At 41.0% G+C, this 16,596-nt stretch overlaps 1 protein-coding gene across 3 annotated transcripts in view; it reads left to right on the top strand.

The window, feature by feature from the left end:
* The window catches only part of ZNF462 (zinc finger protein 462), a 152,719-nt gene extending 147,935 nt beyond the window's left edge, over nucleotides 1-4,784 (top strand). For all 3 annotated transcript variants that reach the window (XM_007968497.3, XM_037983290.2, XM_073021822.1), the window contains exons 12-13: nucleotides 695-818; nucleotides 1,975-4,784. In XM_007968497.3, the coding sequence (XP_007966688.1) occupies nucleotides 695-818; nucleotides 1,975-2,182 (332 nt within the window). In that variant the 3' untranslated portion in view covers nucleotides 2,183-4,784. The remainder of the gene's footprint in view (nucleotides 1-694; nucleotides 819-1,974) is intronic.
* Nucleotides 4,785-16,596: the final 11,812 nt, after the last annotated feature.

Consider the following 16,596-nt stretch of genomic DNA (forward strand, 5'->3'; position numbering starts at 1 on the left):
CACCAATTGAGGGGTAGGTGCTGGGCAGCTAGCCAGGACCTCTCAATAGCTGGGCACATGTGTTCACATACTGGTTCCCACTCACCAGATTCATGTTCATGGTAGAGTCTTCGCTTGCCGATCTCATTCAGTGCACATAACCGCCCTGTAAGGTAGTGATTATAATACCTATGATGGATGACTACAAGTCATGAGCCTTCAGCCTTACCTGGAACAAGTAGAAACCCTGAGGTCCACAACACATAACCTGGTCCAGGGCTTTCGGTAGCCTATGTTCTTTTCAGTGGACAAAGATAAACCTGTGTCAAAAAGGAAATGAATAGATGCTAACCTGTGAGGTACTGATATAAATCATCACACAAAGGAGAGAATAAATTGGAAAAAATAATGCTCAGATTCCTTTGGAATGGGCAAGGGGCTCTTCAGTCAAGAAAGACCCAGATTATGTGATAGAAGCATTGGGGAGGTGAGGAGAAATGAGGTGTTGGGGCCTAAGAACCAGAAACAGTTCTTGAATGCTATTCAAGAAATGCCCTAAGGGGGAAACGTAAGAAAAAGTAAGGAATCTGGAAATTGCTTTCACCGCATGGCTTTATCAGTGAAGGTAGGAGAGAGGGTATCCTAATGAATGCTGTCTTAGCTATTCTGCTGATTCCCACAGCACACAGGTAACACTTCTGCTTCCTCTTTGCAGAGCTGATGAGATTTTCTGACCACGGGGCTGCTATTAACACTGAGAAGCGTTTTCCATGTGAATTTTGTGGACGGGCGTTTTCACAGGGCTCTGAGTGGGAAAGACACGTGCTGAGACACGGCATGTAAGTCGGGCCATCTCAAGGATGCCTTTGTCCAAAGCAAGAGGTAGGGAGGGAGGGAGGGGCTCTTGTTTTGGTTCCCCTGACAGTATGTACACCCCTCTGTGTCACATTTCTGGGCCATGGGAGGAGAGGCAATGGTGAGGAACCAAGTTTCTCCTTTTCTGTGGTTTTTTAAAATGGTCACCCAGCCACAAGTCAAATAAGGAAAAAAATCATCTTTATGAACGACCAGTCCCACTGAAGCCCATGTGCGGAAGTATAGTGTTTTCTCCAGCCAATGTCCCTTTAGTTTTCAGTAGCATGACATTCTATAATAGAACGTGAATCGAGGTCAAAAGATATGGCTTCTGTTCCTGCCTCTGTGACTGACCATTCCCTGAGTGGCCCTGAACATTCCCATGTACTGTCTCGGGGACAGAGCCAGCTTCTGCCTGCCTCCCAGGTAGGTGAGAGCATACTTGTAAAATACTTATGAGATCCCTGAACATAGAATCAGCCCCTCAACAAGGCACCGTTAGTCCACCAGACACAGAGAGAACCGAGGATGTGGTCTTTTCAGGAGGAAACGTGGCTTGTGTGGTGATATGAAGCCTGAAGCTTGATCCCTGAAGCCTCAAGGGTCTAGACCTCAGAGAATATAACCACGCTTCCCAAGACATGGGTTCCATCTTCAGGTTTTTGCTTTTAGTTTGTTTTCATGATTTGTTTCAGGACCTGACAAACAAATCTTTAGTACCTGAGTTACTCTTTTAGACTTAATAAATATAACCAAATCTCCAAGCTTCTGGGTTTGGCTGATGACTTTGAGCATAAGACAATTCCTGCTATTACCACTGATGATCCAGTAGAGGAAGTGACATAAAATGATTATGCTTACCTAGAAACAAAACATGGTATAATCAATGTATAGTATAATAATGGATACTTCTGTAAGTTCAAATCTTTAAGATACAGAAATATATGACTTAAGCAAAACATAGCAGGGATGAATCACTTGGTATTTTGTCACACACCCATGGCATTTGTTCAAAGGAAACCCTAAGGCTTTTATAGGATCAGGAAAATAAGGACACTTGAGGGTTTTTATTATTTATTTGTTTAGTAAGAAAAATATATATACTATACTCATCTGTCTCTTCGATAAATGTTTTTTCAGGGCATTGAATGACACCAAGCAGGTGAGCAGAGAAGAAATCCACCCAAAAGAGATCATGGAGAACAGTGTTAAAATGCCCTCCATAGAGGAAAAGGAAGATGACGAGGCCATTGGGATAGACTTTTCCCTAAAGAATGAAACAGTAGCCATCTGTGTAGTAACTGCCGACAAATCTCTCCTGGAGAATGCAGAGGCCAAAAAAGAATAAGCGTTTGGTGAAATCCTTAATCAAACCTTACTTGAACAGTGATGAAAAAGTGGGAGGGCTGGCTTGGGCTGAGAAGGGAGGGACAGAAAAGAGAAGACAGAACAAAGCTGCTTTTTAGGACTGAACAATCTATTTTCAAAGCACTGGTACCTGTGTGAGTGAGTATGTAAATTAAAGTTATTTAAATGGTTGGAATATGTGGCTCCTTTTCCATCACTACATCTTTTCTTCCGGATCTTCATCATGGAAGTTTCATTTGTTGCGGAATATGGAAGCACCTCCCAAGGGTACGGTGCACCCTGTGGTGGTCTTGGACAGTATATGGAAACAGAAGCTCCGTGACAGTAGAAGACTTCTCATTGGGGAGCAACTTTTTGACGCACAACTTTTGGTGCGTTTTTCTAGTTTTAATACCTTAAGCTTTTTCAAGACCTAACTGCAGCCGCTTTGGGAAAAAAACAAAAAACAGAAAACAAAAAAAAAAAAAACTGCTTTGCATAAAACAGTCACCTGTTTCCTAGTACCTCAAACTTAACCAAGGGAACTCTCTGCATTTGTCAGTACTACCTGTCGTCGTTGTGGTTAAATGTAGAGAGAACTGCTGGGCAAGATGGTGAATGGAGAAAAAAAAAGAGTTTTAAAGAAAGGAACACAAATTGTGCTTAAAATCCCCATGTGGGTTTTATTTCTTAAAATACTGTGATTTTTTTAATTATTTTAGTAAAAAACAAAACAAAAAAAAGAAACAGACTTTAATTATTAGATAACTGTTTGTGAATTGTCATCCTTTATTCCAGGTAAGCTGTTTATTAGTGTTCAACTATAATTTAGAATTTGGTAGATTCATGTGAGCTAATTTTAAGGTGATTGTGGAGTTTTGTTTGCCACATGTTTATTTTCTATCAATTTGAGTGTTACAAACACAGCACAATTCAGTTTTTCATATGAATTGTTTTTCGTGTGCGTGTTATTGTTGTTTTAATTTCGGGGCAAGGGAGATTTAGTTTTTTGTGAATAGGAATGTTTTTATTTTAAACATGGAAATAACAAAGAAGTTAACTTTCTTTTTTTTTTTTTTTTTAATTTAACTAAAGAACCAAACTTTCGGCACAGCTATGCAGCTTGTGGGCCAGACGAGGAGGTCCTCCTCACCCTTTTGTTGCCTGTCAAATTCACGCATTATCCGTCTCACACAAATAATTTCTGTTAGGATTGGCTGGCTTTTGTGTGTGATTTTAAAATCTGTGTTTTGTTTCTGCTGGCATTGTGTTTTGCGGGGGGTTTTCATTTACTTAGGGGACGAGGGGATGTACTAGAATCCCATCCCTTTGGTGAGAGTGGACAAGAAATAACGTATATCCTACAAGGAGCCTGGAGAACTACTTTTCTTTTTTTTTTTTTTTTTTTTTTTTTAAATCTAGCTGCCAGCTGCTCTGTCCCCCATATCAGCTTTTTCAGGAGGGAGCAGCTTAGACGAAATCTAAGCCTACATTTATAATATGTTCTGATTGTGAACAAAGGGTTTCGTTCCAAAAAATAGAAAAGAACTTTTCTTGAAGCCTAGGTTTTAGAAGCCCGTGTGTGCGTGTGCTTGGATGTGCGTGTGTGTGTGTGTGTGTATGAGTGTGTGTGTGCATGTGTGAGTCCTTTGGTTTTCATGTTTTGTTTTTTTTTTACTTGGAAGGGTTGTGGGAGGGTGGGAGGGAAGAAAGGGAAGGGGAATTGCTGAGATGACAGTGTCCCACACAGCTTCAAATAAAATCCATGGAAAGATGTTGCATTTGTGGAATAAGTGCTTACTTGAAAAGCATGTTCTTCTTTTATTTTCTTACTGTTAAGAATTTTTATTTGTAGGATGTTTGTTTTAATTTAATTTTTTAAGGGATGGGGGCCATCATGTGGAAACCAGAAAATGGGGAAAGTGTGAACTATCCAGACAAAGATTCATTTTGTGTCTATATTTGTTTTTAATTGGCCTCATTTCAAATGTATTAAACAGTTCCATACCTGGATTGGGTGTTTGTAATGGTTACCAAAAAACAAACAAAAAAAGAAAGAAAAAGGAAAAAAAAAAAAAAGAAAATAATTGTGACATGCTTTTATCACTACTTTATTTTTCAAATAACATGTAAATATTGTAATCCATTGGATTTTGTTTTGCTAACCTGTTAATAAAAATATGGGACCATTATCCTTTTAACAAGGCTAGAATGTCATTTTTTTTTCTTTTTCAAACATATACCTGATATTTTGTGGCCGCACATTTTGGATGCATTATTATAATTCTGTTGACTGTAATGACATAGAATTTACAACATTTTTTGTTGTTGTTTAATTTATACAGAGGACATTTTTTTCAGAGCTTGAGAGAAGAAAATAAATAGCAAAATGATAACCTATTGACTCTCGTAATCAGTGTTTCCCAAAACTTCATAAAAGATAGGGAGACCCTGAGTCCTTGAAGCCAAGGGTTTAAAAACAAAAACAAACAAACAAAAAAAAAAACAAAACAAAAAAACCACAAGTAGGTTATTCAAGTTGTTTGCAACATACATTTTGTAATGAAATGTGAGAAATTAATAAAGAATTTTTTTCACATGTGTCTATGTGCATCTGTTGTAAATCATTTACAGATATGACTACAGATAGGAAATCTAGAAATATTACAGCACTATCTTTCAATGCCTATACACGAGATATTTTAAGTCATTGAATCTACACAGGTATGGAAAGCAAAGGTAAAGCTGAGGTGAGGTTGAGGTTGAGCTGGGATTTTCAAATGTTAATATTTCTGCATCAGGTATTCATCACCAACTGAGGGAGTTTTAGGGAAGGAATATTTTCCATCAAAAATATGAATCAAAATGATGTGTGAACTTCAGAAGGAGGAAGTGCCAGTGATTAAACAGCATCTGGGGACCCTGAATCCACAAGCACAGTCACTTTAAGCTAACTGCAAGTCACACCCACTGCACAGGATCCATTTCAGTATTGCCCCACTTGCTTACGAAAGCCTGTGCCACAAACTACCTTACTGCACATCCTGCAGTCATAATTCTCACCATTAGCTTATTCTTTGAGCTACCTTGTTATAAAGCAATGGAAAAATTAATAGTCCTGAAGCCTAGAAGAAAAGTAAATTAAAATCAACAACATTCATTATTAACTCAGAGCTGAGTTACGCTATCTGCCTCTAACAGTGTTAGAAGTATGGCTCCTGGATCATTTGTTCAGTGTTCATTCCAAAAACTTGGTTCTCACCCTCCTCCTCCCCATCCCTATCAATAAGATCGCATTCTGAGTAACGTTTTATATTCAAATGCTCAAGAGATACTCAACCTTTTCTAAGGACTGCAGGTTGAGAAGTTTCTCCTGTATGTTTTCAGAAAGGAGAGAAAGTGACTTAATGGACTTCACTGCGATAAACATGGTCTCCATGAAATATTTTATGAACAGTGCTTTTACTGAGTTCATGTCTAATCCATATTCTCACTTTGTTTATGTAAAATAAATGGAATTTATTGCTATATAAGTCATGGTAAGTGCTGCAACGAGGCAAATCCTGAGATCTCTGGCTTAGCACCATAGAGATTTGATTCTTACACATATTCCCTGTGAATGTCTGTGAGGTGTCCTAGACCTGTTGACTCGGGGGTCTGGGTTGCTCCATCTGGTGATGCTGTCATCTCAACACATGAATCTCAAGGTCAATGCTGAGAGCTTGGAAGTATTTCACCCACTCAAATGCCTGATCCAGGAAGTAGCACACATCACTTTCAGTCTCTTTTTATGGGCTAGATCTAGTCACATTGTTCCACCTGTCCACAAAGGGACTGGGAAGTGTGTGAGCTTCCCGTGTGCTCAGGAAGACCACATGACCAAGCAGCCTCCACCATAGTCAGGAACTGGTAGAGAAAGAAACTGTTCTTTGGAAGGTACAGGATGCTGATCCCACCGCATTGCCCATGCACTTAACCAAGATTTCTGAGCAAATATTTGGTGCTAGCTATATCAAGAAACAGGACAGACATGAGATGTGTCTTCTGACAGCTCATGAATAGTGAGCATAGATATGCAACATTTGGAGATGTGACTTCCACTGGAGATGTTTGGGGCTTGCTGGACCCGTTAGCTTCCTGGTGTGAGGCTTTGACTGCACCTCTGCATTGATCGTGGCAACCCTTGGGAAACATGGTCTTGATAGTAAATGTGTTTTTTTCTGTCCATCCAAAAGAACATACTTGACTTAGGGAGGCATAAAAGAAATTGGTTACTCACATACATTCGTCAAGTCTTTTAGTCCTAAGTTTAACAAAACTTACTATATGTTCTTTCCCTGCAACTATACTTATTGATTCACTATTTGCCACCATTATGGCATAGCTCTCAGAGGAATAAGCTTAGCAAAACAAAAGTATCTCTCACTTCCTTTCATTTGTACACTTGTGTGTACACTCCACTCATGCAAACAGGTGGAGCTTTAAGGATTGGAGAAGTCTTTACCTTCAGAATTTAAAACTATGTTTACAATTATTAATGTGACAATATTAGAGGAGACATCAAAATAAAGTCACTTTCCTACTTCCCACATCTATATCCAGGAATGTTTTCTACTAGTTTCATTCGTGAGCACTTTTTGCATGGCTCTAATCAATTTTAAAACATCTTTTTTTTCACTTAATAGTATGTTTTCCATGTTGCTATAGAGTCTTCACAACTAAAAGTGTTCAGAACTACATAACATATTGAATGGAAACACATAACTATAATATATAACTCAGGAGTGATTGAACATTTAGATTTTTAGATTTTGCAATATTATAAATAATAATGTAGACAACATCTTGCCCATGGCATCCCCAGCCACACTTTTGGATAATTTCATTAAAATATCAAAGGTACAATTAGCATTCAAAAGGGTATTATTAATTTGCACCAACACCAGCCATGAATGGAAGTAATAACTTAATCATGCCCTTGAATACACAAAAGAGAGGGCGATACCATGATCATGAATGTAGGTTCTAAAGTCAGCCCAGCTGGATTCAAATCCCAGGTGACCCACTTGATTGTGTGATTTCAGGCAAGCTACTTAAACCCCGTTGTCTTAGTTTCCTTATTTGTAAAATGAAGATAACAATATTCAACCATTCATCTTGCATGCTTTTATTGCAATTTAAAAATTTCCAGATATTTTAGCATAGCCCAGATATTCACAATTGAGAGGCTGGATTTTCATATTTGGGTTATCTCTAAAACGATGTTAAGACTCAACAAAATGTGCTTAATTAGAAGGAGAAGAATTCTTAGTCAATTTTGTATGGCCCAAGACCCACTGAAAACTATGATGCCAACACTGATGGCAAGAACCAATGATAAATTGTTTATATTGACTTCATTTGGGGCTTGCAGAGACAATTCACAAAACAATATAAGGTCATTCAGAAACAAGGAAGAGGGAGGAACTGGTTGCCTGAGGGATGGGGAGTGGTTAACACTGGAAAAGCTAGACCATTGAACAGAGTCTTAAATGACTAGTCTGGAGTGTATGCCAGGAAGAAAAAGTGATGGAGAGAGGACATTCCAGGTGGAAAAGGGGGCATTTATGCAATCATAGAGGTGAAAAGTGCTGAGCCTGGTGTTCTGGGAATGGTATTGGATGACCCAATGAGGAATGCCAAGTGAGGAAGATAAACCAAAGCTAGAAAGGTTGATCAGAGAATTAATGAGGGTGTCCAATATCATGCCAAAGAGTTTCCATAAAGAAGTGGAGATGCCTGTAAGAATTGTGAACTCAATAAAGAATTTTAAGCAAGGGATTGACACAATCAGATTTAAGTTTAACAAAGTCTATATTCAACTAACAAAGGCAATGGTGGTTGGTTAATTGCCCGCCCAATAGCTATCACTCCCATTTTTCTTACTTAGTTGAAGCCTAATTTTAATTGGAATGGTAATGTACCCAGCTTTAAAAAATACATTTCTCAGCTTCCCTTGCAGCTAGGAACACCATATATCACATTTCTGGCCAATGAAATGTAAGCTGAAACTTTCTGGGAAACTTTTGTTTTCCAATTATAGATATCACCTTTTTCTCCACATTGCATTCTTCTCCCCTTCTACATCCCCTTCTACCTCCTCTCCTCCTTTTTCTTTCTGGAACATGGAGCAGCCATGTTACAACCATGAGACCATGGGAGTGTGAAAGTGTGATGCTTTCTAAAGTATGACCTACTGGTGCCCCAGAAAGTTGAAGGAGGCTGGGTTCCTAAATGCGTTGTGGTTATGCTATAGAAGCCTAGTTGGACTCATCCTGAATTTCTTCTGAGATGGAATTGGGAGGGGGAAAGACATTTGTTTAAACCACTGTTACTTAGGTTTTTTGTTATTTATAACGGGAAGCAGTTTCTACTACTGTAAAGTGATAGCCAGCTGAAGTCAAGACAAGTTCACTGCAATTGCATTCTTTAACTGAACTTCCTGAGTGAAACAATTCTAAAAGCAATGGTAAGATGGAAGCCTCCATGTTCTATATTGACTGAGCTTCAGCCAGTGATTTCTTGAAGCCCTCTGGAAGGGAGAATTTGACTCCAGCAGTCACATTGTGTCACAGAGCTATGAGGGGGCTATTTAAGGCCAAATTGTAGGTGGGAAATATGAGGAATCACATCAGCCTCTCCTATCTCACTGTCTTCTCTATTAGCCTCAGGTAGAGAACAGAAAGGAAATAGGAAAGGAAGTATTGAAAAAATGTTTCCAGTAAGCTTCTCTGGCAGGACCTGGGAGTTGATAGGGAATAGTATTCTATCATAGAAATTATAAAGTGCCTTGAAATATCATGCTCATCATTTCCTGAAAATGTCAGTTCCTTTCTAAACAACTCGCACTGCACGCATCTTGAGTGCTACGCTTTTTTTCTCTTCTGGAATTACCTCCCATTGAAGACTCAGCCTAAATGTCACTTCTGATGGGAAGCCTTCCCGGCCTCCCTATGAGTCACAAGATATAGACTATCACCCTATCTATCACCTACCCACCATCTTAATAAACATTTATGGAAGGCTCATTATGTCCCAGGAGTGGTTCTAAATAGTTTATACACATCATCTCATTTAATCCTTGTATTGATTTTCCTAAGACTGTTGTAACAAATGGCTACAAACTTGGTGGTTTAAAAAAACAGAAATGTATCCTCTCACAGTTCTGGAAGCCAGAAGTGGAAAATTAAGGTGTCATTAGGGTTGGTTCCTCCTGGAGGCTCTGTGGGACAACCTGATTTGTGCCTCTTTCCTAGTTTCTGGAGGCTGTGGGAAAGCCTTGGTGTTCCTTGGCTTACAGATGCGTTACTCCAGTCTCTGCCGTCTCCCCTCACATCACCTTCTCTTCTGTGTCTTTTCCCTTTCCCTAAAAGGATACCTGTTATTGGACTTAGCATGCACCCTAATCCAGAATGATCTCCTCTCAAGATCCTTAATAACATCTGCAAAGATTCTTTTTCCAAATAAGATCAAAGTCACTGATTCTAAGTACACGTATCTTTGGGGGTGGGGGAACCCACTACAGTCCTCCTAAAAAACATATGAAGTGACTACTATTATTAGCTCCATTTTAAAAATCAGAACACTTAGTGAAAGGCTAGATAATTGCCCAAGATTCACAGCTCAGGAGGGGTGGAGCACTTCAAGCAGCCAGCGTGCATTCCCTTAACCACTGCTGTACACCCTTCTCTTTGTCTTATTCATTGTTGCCTCCCTAGTGCCATGCACAGAACCTGGCCCTGAATCAGGACTCAATAAATGTCTGTGGAAGAAATGGATGGATGGATGGATGGATGGATGGATGGATGGATGGATGATGAAATGTTCTTTTCTCCCCCACCCCCACCCCACTCAGCCTCTAAGTAGCTGAGACACATTGCTGTCAGATGCAGCTAGCCTTTTTAAATTCAAATATATTCCTGTTGATACCAAGTGTTAGTTCTCATCTGATTTGGCATCAATGTTACATTTTCTTTCAGAGCTCGATATTGCTTTTTAAAATATCTAAGTAAAAATATGCAGCTTGGTAGATGAAAAATGTCTTTGTCTGCAACTCCAGGCTCTCTCTGAGAAAATGCCAGAGAACTCAATACCAACACTCCCCCTTCAGAGGTCACCTTGACCCTCCTCCTCCTTCCTTGCCTAGAGGTGGGCAGGAAATGGATGAAGAGATCCCCTGGGTCTGAAAATTATAATAGACAGCAGCACTGACCACTACTAGAGGAGGGAGAAAAGCCAAAATTGGCTGTGATGGGAGTGGAGACCCTTGGCTGTGACTAACAGGGCAGACTGTGTCAAGATGCTTAGTGGTGAAGGCAAGTGAGTAAGAGTGGGAAGGTAGCTTGAGAGAGATAGGGTTAAGGGAAGACTGTTTTTCAGAATACATGTGACTTGGACACGTTTATCACACTGGAAAGAAGGAGCCATGGCAGTTGTAGGGGAACTGACAAGCAAACTCTTACTGGATACAGGGCACAGGAGAACAATTGGCTTTAGAGATGAAGAGGGAAGAAAGAGCAAAGGGAATGTGCTCTCCTCTCCATGTAGGTGAAAGGTTCAGGGAGTGACGGGGTTCATGCTGAGGTGGGATCCGAAGTCAGAGGAGAGGGATGAGTAGGCAGAGAGGTGAAGGGTTGGAGCTGCTGCTGAGGGCTGTGTAGAAGAGAACTGGTGGAAGGAAAAGGAAGCTGAACAGAGCTGAACCCGATTAGTCAGTATTATGCTCTTCATATGACAGAGAAAGCTTACCCAGAGGGTCCAGAGTAATAGATCTTTTGCTGGAACTTCTTTCACAACATCCCTCCACACACACACAAATGCAGATAAGCATGCACACACCGCCACCACCTAATAAAGAAAAAAGAGAGAGAGAGTCACTCTAGGAATCCGAGGGGACACTACCTTTCCCTGCCTACCTAATTATCTGGCTTTTTGAATTAGGGCTGGATAGCAAACTTGCCTTGTTTCTATTCACAATTTCTCTCTTGAGTTTGCTCCCATTAATGAAACAGCTTAGTTTGGTTTAGCTAACTGCATGCATGACTTCCAAAAACCACATCACAATGCAGGAGGAATGCAGTCGCTAGCAATGCTACAGCAGCTTAACCACATTGTTTAAAGAGAGGAGCCGGGGCAGCCCCAGTACTTCTGAAATCCATTTAAGATGTGTGAAAACATGAGATTGAAATTCTGACCTTTCCCTAGAGCTAGAAGAACCTCCTCCAGGGGGCTGTTTGGAAGATTGCAGATACAGGGCTGGGCCCATCTACATCTCCCCAAGACTCTGGCTTCTGGTAGCCTGTCAAGCAGGGAAGCCCTGCCTCTGTGTCCTGTCCCTGACAGGGCATCAGCCTGGTTAAGAGTGGAGTCTCTGAAGCCAACTTGCCTTATTCAAATCTTGACTGCTCCATTTACAGTGCGGCCTTGGGCACTTAACCTTCCCACACTTCAGTTTCTCCATCTATTTTTGGCATAAAAGTTATAGACATAAAAGTACCTAGTCACATACATGTTATAGGGATTAAATACAATAAGTAAGGCCTTTCCCATAGGTTGTGCTCAGTTGGTATAATTGATCATCATCAGTCTCATTGTTATTGTGGTTAATTCTTTAATGACTTGGAACCTTTGTTTCCCCATCTGCAAAGAAAGGACAATAAGATCTCCTTCCTTAAGGTGGCTTAAAATAAAAACAGATTAGAGAGACTATGATGTGTTTGGTGTGTGGTAGACACTTGATATGTGGCCACCGATTTTAGTGCAGCTCTATTACATCCACTGATTTTTCTGTTGCTGGCCTTGCAGAAATGTAAATGGCTTGATTTCTTCCATCATAAGTATGATGATAGAAGATGGGTAGAGCTTACAGTACGGGCTCTGGGGTCAGATAGAGCCAGGTTTGAGTTCTCTTATGAGCTTCGAAACCTGGGGTGCTATTTAGCCTCTTTTATGCCTTAGTTTTTTTAATCCATAGAAAGGGGAATAAAAGTATCCGCTGTGAACATGCCATGTGATAAAGCAGTATCTGGGCCAGAGGAGGGCTGCAGAGTGTGAGATGCATACTCCTTGAGGGCAGGGGCTCTCTCAGGCTTCCTGTTGTATCCCCACACCTATGAGCATACCTGGCTTGTTGCAGGGCTGCTCTGTAAGTATTTGCAGCCTGACTATTGGAGAAGTGAGGCAGAAGCTCAGTGCTGATCTTTGAAAGGAGGTGTGACCCAAGGGGGTCTCATAATCTCACTCTGTATAGTTCGTTGAGCAAGTGCCACCCTCACTTATTAGTCTTTTTTTTTTTTTTCTGTACTGCAGCTCCGTTTGAGTCTTCTAGAAACAGAAGTATTGCTCTGCAAATACTTTTCTGCCACTGTGGAGGTTTCTCATACTTAAAAAGTTCCAGCCAGTCACCATGCATCCCACCACCCCAGGCCTGACACTGCCTGTGAAGAGGCTTCCCAAGTGATAGATGGTCATGCTTTGACTAAGCAGCCATGAGATGTCTTGTTTCTATTAATTATCCTAAATTGGTTATTGATTATGGTTAGATTTAGAAATATAGTCACCATCCTGGTTTAAATGTAAACACTGCAGGATTCTTGCTTATGAACCTTGTGAAGATGCTAGAAGAGTCTAACTGACCTCCAAATCACACTTTGAGAGTTCTTGGAAACAAAGATCCTACGTTACTAAAGAATTAAAAACTCCAACAATGATGATGGTGATGGTGGCGGTTACCATCAATTGTACACAGACTATGAAAGAGGCATGGAGCTAAATTCTTTGCATGTATTATTTTATTTAATCCTCATAACATGTATATGAGGGTTAGAAAAGAGGCTTCCCTCTCCCCAAGATTTTCTGATGAAGCACACCCTGAGCCACCTGACCCTAAGTGTTCAGGGAGCACTGGGAGCCAATATGCATGAGCAGTTGAGGGTAAAACACTCTCTGCTCCATGGCCTGCTAGAGGGATTCTTCTGAATTTAAATCTGGTCCTGACTGTCTCAGACTTAAAGCACATCTCTCCAGTGAATCTTCTCTCTTCAGTGAATCTTCACTCATCCTTCAGGTCTCAACTTAAATGCCACCTCCTCTAGGAAGGGTTCCCTTGTCCCCAGGATTGAATGAGGCTTCCCTCCCAGGTGCTCCCGTAGCCTTCAGGGCTCACTGAGATCACTGCACTGAACTGATAAGTCAGAATTGAAGTGTTCTGCTCACTTGTGTGCCTCTCTCACTCCACAATGAGCAAAGATTGTGTCTTATTGACTAGCGTTTCCAGGGCCCGGCTGTGCCTGGAACAAAGAAGTCATTGATTTAGTTAGGATGCTTTATGCTGCAAGTAATAGCAGATCCCAACTCAAACTCAAACTGGCTTAAACAATGAGGAAATGTGTAACTTCAAACAAATCGGAAGTCAAGTACACCACGTAGTAGGATCAGCAGCTCAATGATCTCATCAAGGATTCAGGTTCTGATCTTTTTATCTGGCCATCATCAATTCAGTTCCACCCCAAAGCTGGTTGCCTTTGTGGTCACAGCATGACCCTCAACACCACATACTTTATGATTCGCATCTAGAAGAGAAAAGAGGGAAACCTCTTTCCCAAGCGTAGTCTATAAAACCTTCCTTGTAATCTGATTGGGTCAATTTAGGTTGGCCCACCAATACAGTCCTTGGCAGGTAATCACCATCATCTGATTGTCTCAGACAAATTATGATTTCTATCGAGAATAGGAATGAGATATTTAAAAAAAAAATCTAGGTTTAATTAGAGAGGAGGAAAGTAGAGCCAGATGTAGGCTAAACAACCGGGAGTGCACTTTACATAGGTGCTGAATAACTATTTGGTGAATGAATAAGTGTGTCTTGGTGCTCCTAGAAACTACTCCGATGGGGAAGTCCATCAACAAAGTGGGAGAGGCTGAAGCTCTCATGGCACCTCTCCGGGCATTGAAATGTCCTCCACTTAAGAAACAGTAGAACCATGTCCAATCTGATGCTTCTCTCTCAACCATCCTCTTGCTCAGAGAGGATAGTGGTAAACTTCTCTAGCCAAGTGAAAACATTTCTAGACTTTTGCAAGCAACACCGCATCGCTTCATTTCAGACCATTTCCTTGACTCTAAAAAGGAGCTCAGCAGACCTGCTGCTCTTATCTTACTTACAACCCACACTGTTCAGTGCTCATTATTTTTAAAGAACCAGAAAACTCTGCTTGGAAACAATGAAGGGAGTGCAACCCCTCTTCCAAGCCTGTGTCCTATATCTACCCAACCTACTTCTCAGGGAGCTGGTGAGGGTAGATGGAAACATGGGCCTTTGGGACCCAAAAGGTCTGTCCTGAAACGCCGGCTCCGCTGTTGACTCAGATTGAGACCATGAGAAAATCACTTACTCTCTGTGAGTCTTCTTTTCCTTATCTGTGAAACACGACATTCATAAATAAAGACCTGCCTTCCCTACCAGAAAGAATGGGCTTCTGAACGTCAGACTAAAAGAATTGGGGTTTAGAGAAATTAAGACCTTACAGAGAACAGAGGGTGGGAGGAAGAGGAGGAAACATCAACAATAAACCTAGGAAAGGTCTCATGAATATAAGTTTCACATTTTTCCTAAAATAGAGTTTTTAAAAAGGTGCAAAATGTCAGTGACATTTAACACGTAATAAAACACTAATAACAAGTGCAATCCAATTAATTTCTATTTACCACCCTTTGCTTGTAAGAACATCTTTAAGATCTTCCTCCCCTTTAGTTTTCAGGAAAATGCTGAAATTTCAGGTTGTAGATAAGAGGCAGGTTGAGAGGTGTTTGTTTGTTGGTTGGTTTGTTCCTGCATTTGGGTTTCCATCTATATACATTTATGTATTTCTGACAGTTTGCTTGAGCATTGTTTTCTCCTGTTCCCCAGAGACCCAAGTTCAAGGCACCTCAAAGAACAAACCCCATGGACCATCTGTCTACACAAGACCTGCTCCTCCCCTGGGTCTCCTGGTCTCAAGGAAACACTGCCATTTACCCAGTTACCCAAGGAGGAACCTGGACATTGGCTCTGACTCCTCACATTAGACCCTCACCTCCTATAGGTCCCCAGGTCCAATTGTTTACTGCATGAGACCCCTTGAATCCATCAGCCTCTGTCCACACTCACTCCAGGTGGCTGTAGGTTACTTTTCATTGTTTATCAAGACCACTATAACCACTTCCTCTCTGGTTTCCTCCAGTCCAACCAGACCACATAAAGCAGCCTGAAAGAAGGCACATCAGACTCTGTCACTACCTTTCTGAAAATATCTCAAACCCTCCAGCTCCATCTCTCCCCCAAAAAATCAGAATTCAGATACACCATGCAGCAGGATCACCAGCTCGACGATGCCATCAAGGGTTCGGGTTCTCATCTTTTTCTCTGGCCCCTCCCCTGAACTTCTTCCCAACATGAATGCCAGTTTAATGAATACCTGAAATCCCTCAATGACTTCATTCTCACACCTTTCCACATGCTGCTCCAATTTCTGGGAACACTTCCCTCCACCCCCAGCCTAACTAATTTCTCCTTGACTTTAAATACTCTTCAAAGATTTAACCACTTTGTGGCTCAAGTTTTTCTCCCATACAATGAGAATAATAGCCTATTATTCTGTGAGTACCTACCTCACAGGTTGTTGGAAGGAATGAATGGGTTAATCCATGTAAAGCATGAAGAACTGTGCCTGGCAGTTCAATAAATGTTAGCTATTTTATCCTTTCCAAGTAGCCTTGACCCTGAACCATACCCCTCTCTCTGGTTATGCGCTCCTGTGTTATCCCACACTTCCCTCATCATTACCCATAATAAACTGAATTCAAATTGAATCACTAGAATTTGCATTCCTTGAGAGCATATACAAGGTCATATTTATCTTTGTGTCTCAGTTCAGCATGTAGGGCCAGGAACAATGAGGGGACATAGTGAATTTCAGTTGAATGAATAAATGTTCAGGCCAAGAAACCGTTTTACCATTGCCTGAAAGTCATGCCAAATGAATTATGGAAAATCGCTGTCACTAGGGCTTCTGACACACTGCTCCGGAGATATCTGGGTTTTTGCCTCGAGTCACACTAGCCAGGGACAACCCCACCAACTCTCTTGGGGTAGTAGCATGACAGGCAGAGCTACCCTCTATTTCACTTAAAAACAGAAAAAACCATGAAGAGGAAAATTACTTAGTCATCACTGTCAATCTTGGCAAGTAAACATTGCTATTACGTACTTCAGAACTCAAGCAGCAACACATAATTAGGCACAGGTTCAATCAGCAGCGAGATGCAGGTTAGGGGAGTGTATGAGGGGATGAGTGGCTCATTTGCACTGCAGAAGAGGTGAGATGTTGATTTTCATGC

Source organism: Chlorocebus sabaeus, chromosome 12 (assembly GCF_047675955.1).
Source record: "Chlorocebus sabaeus isolate Y175 chromosome 12, mChlSab1.0.hap1, whole genome shotgun sequence".
In the NCBI taxonomy this organism is placed as follows: Eukaryota; Metazoa; Chordata; class Mammalia; order Primates; family Cercopithecidae; genus Chlorocebus; species Chlorocebus sabaeus.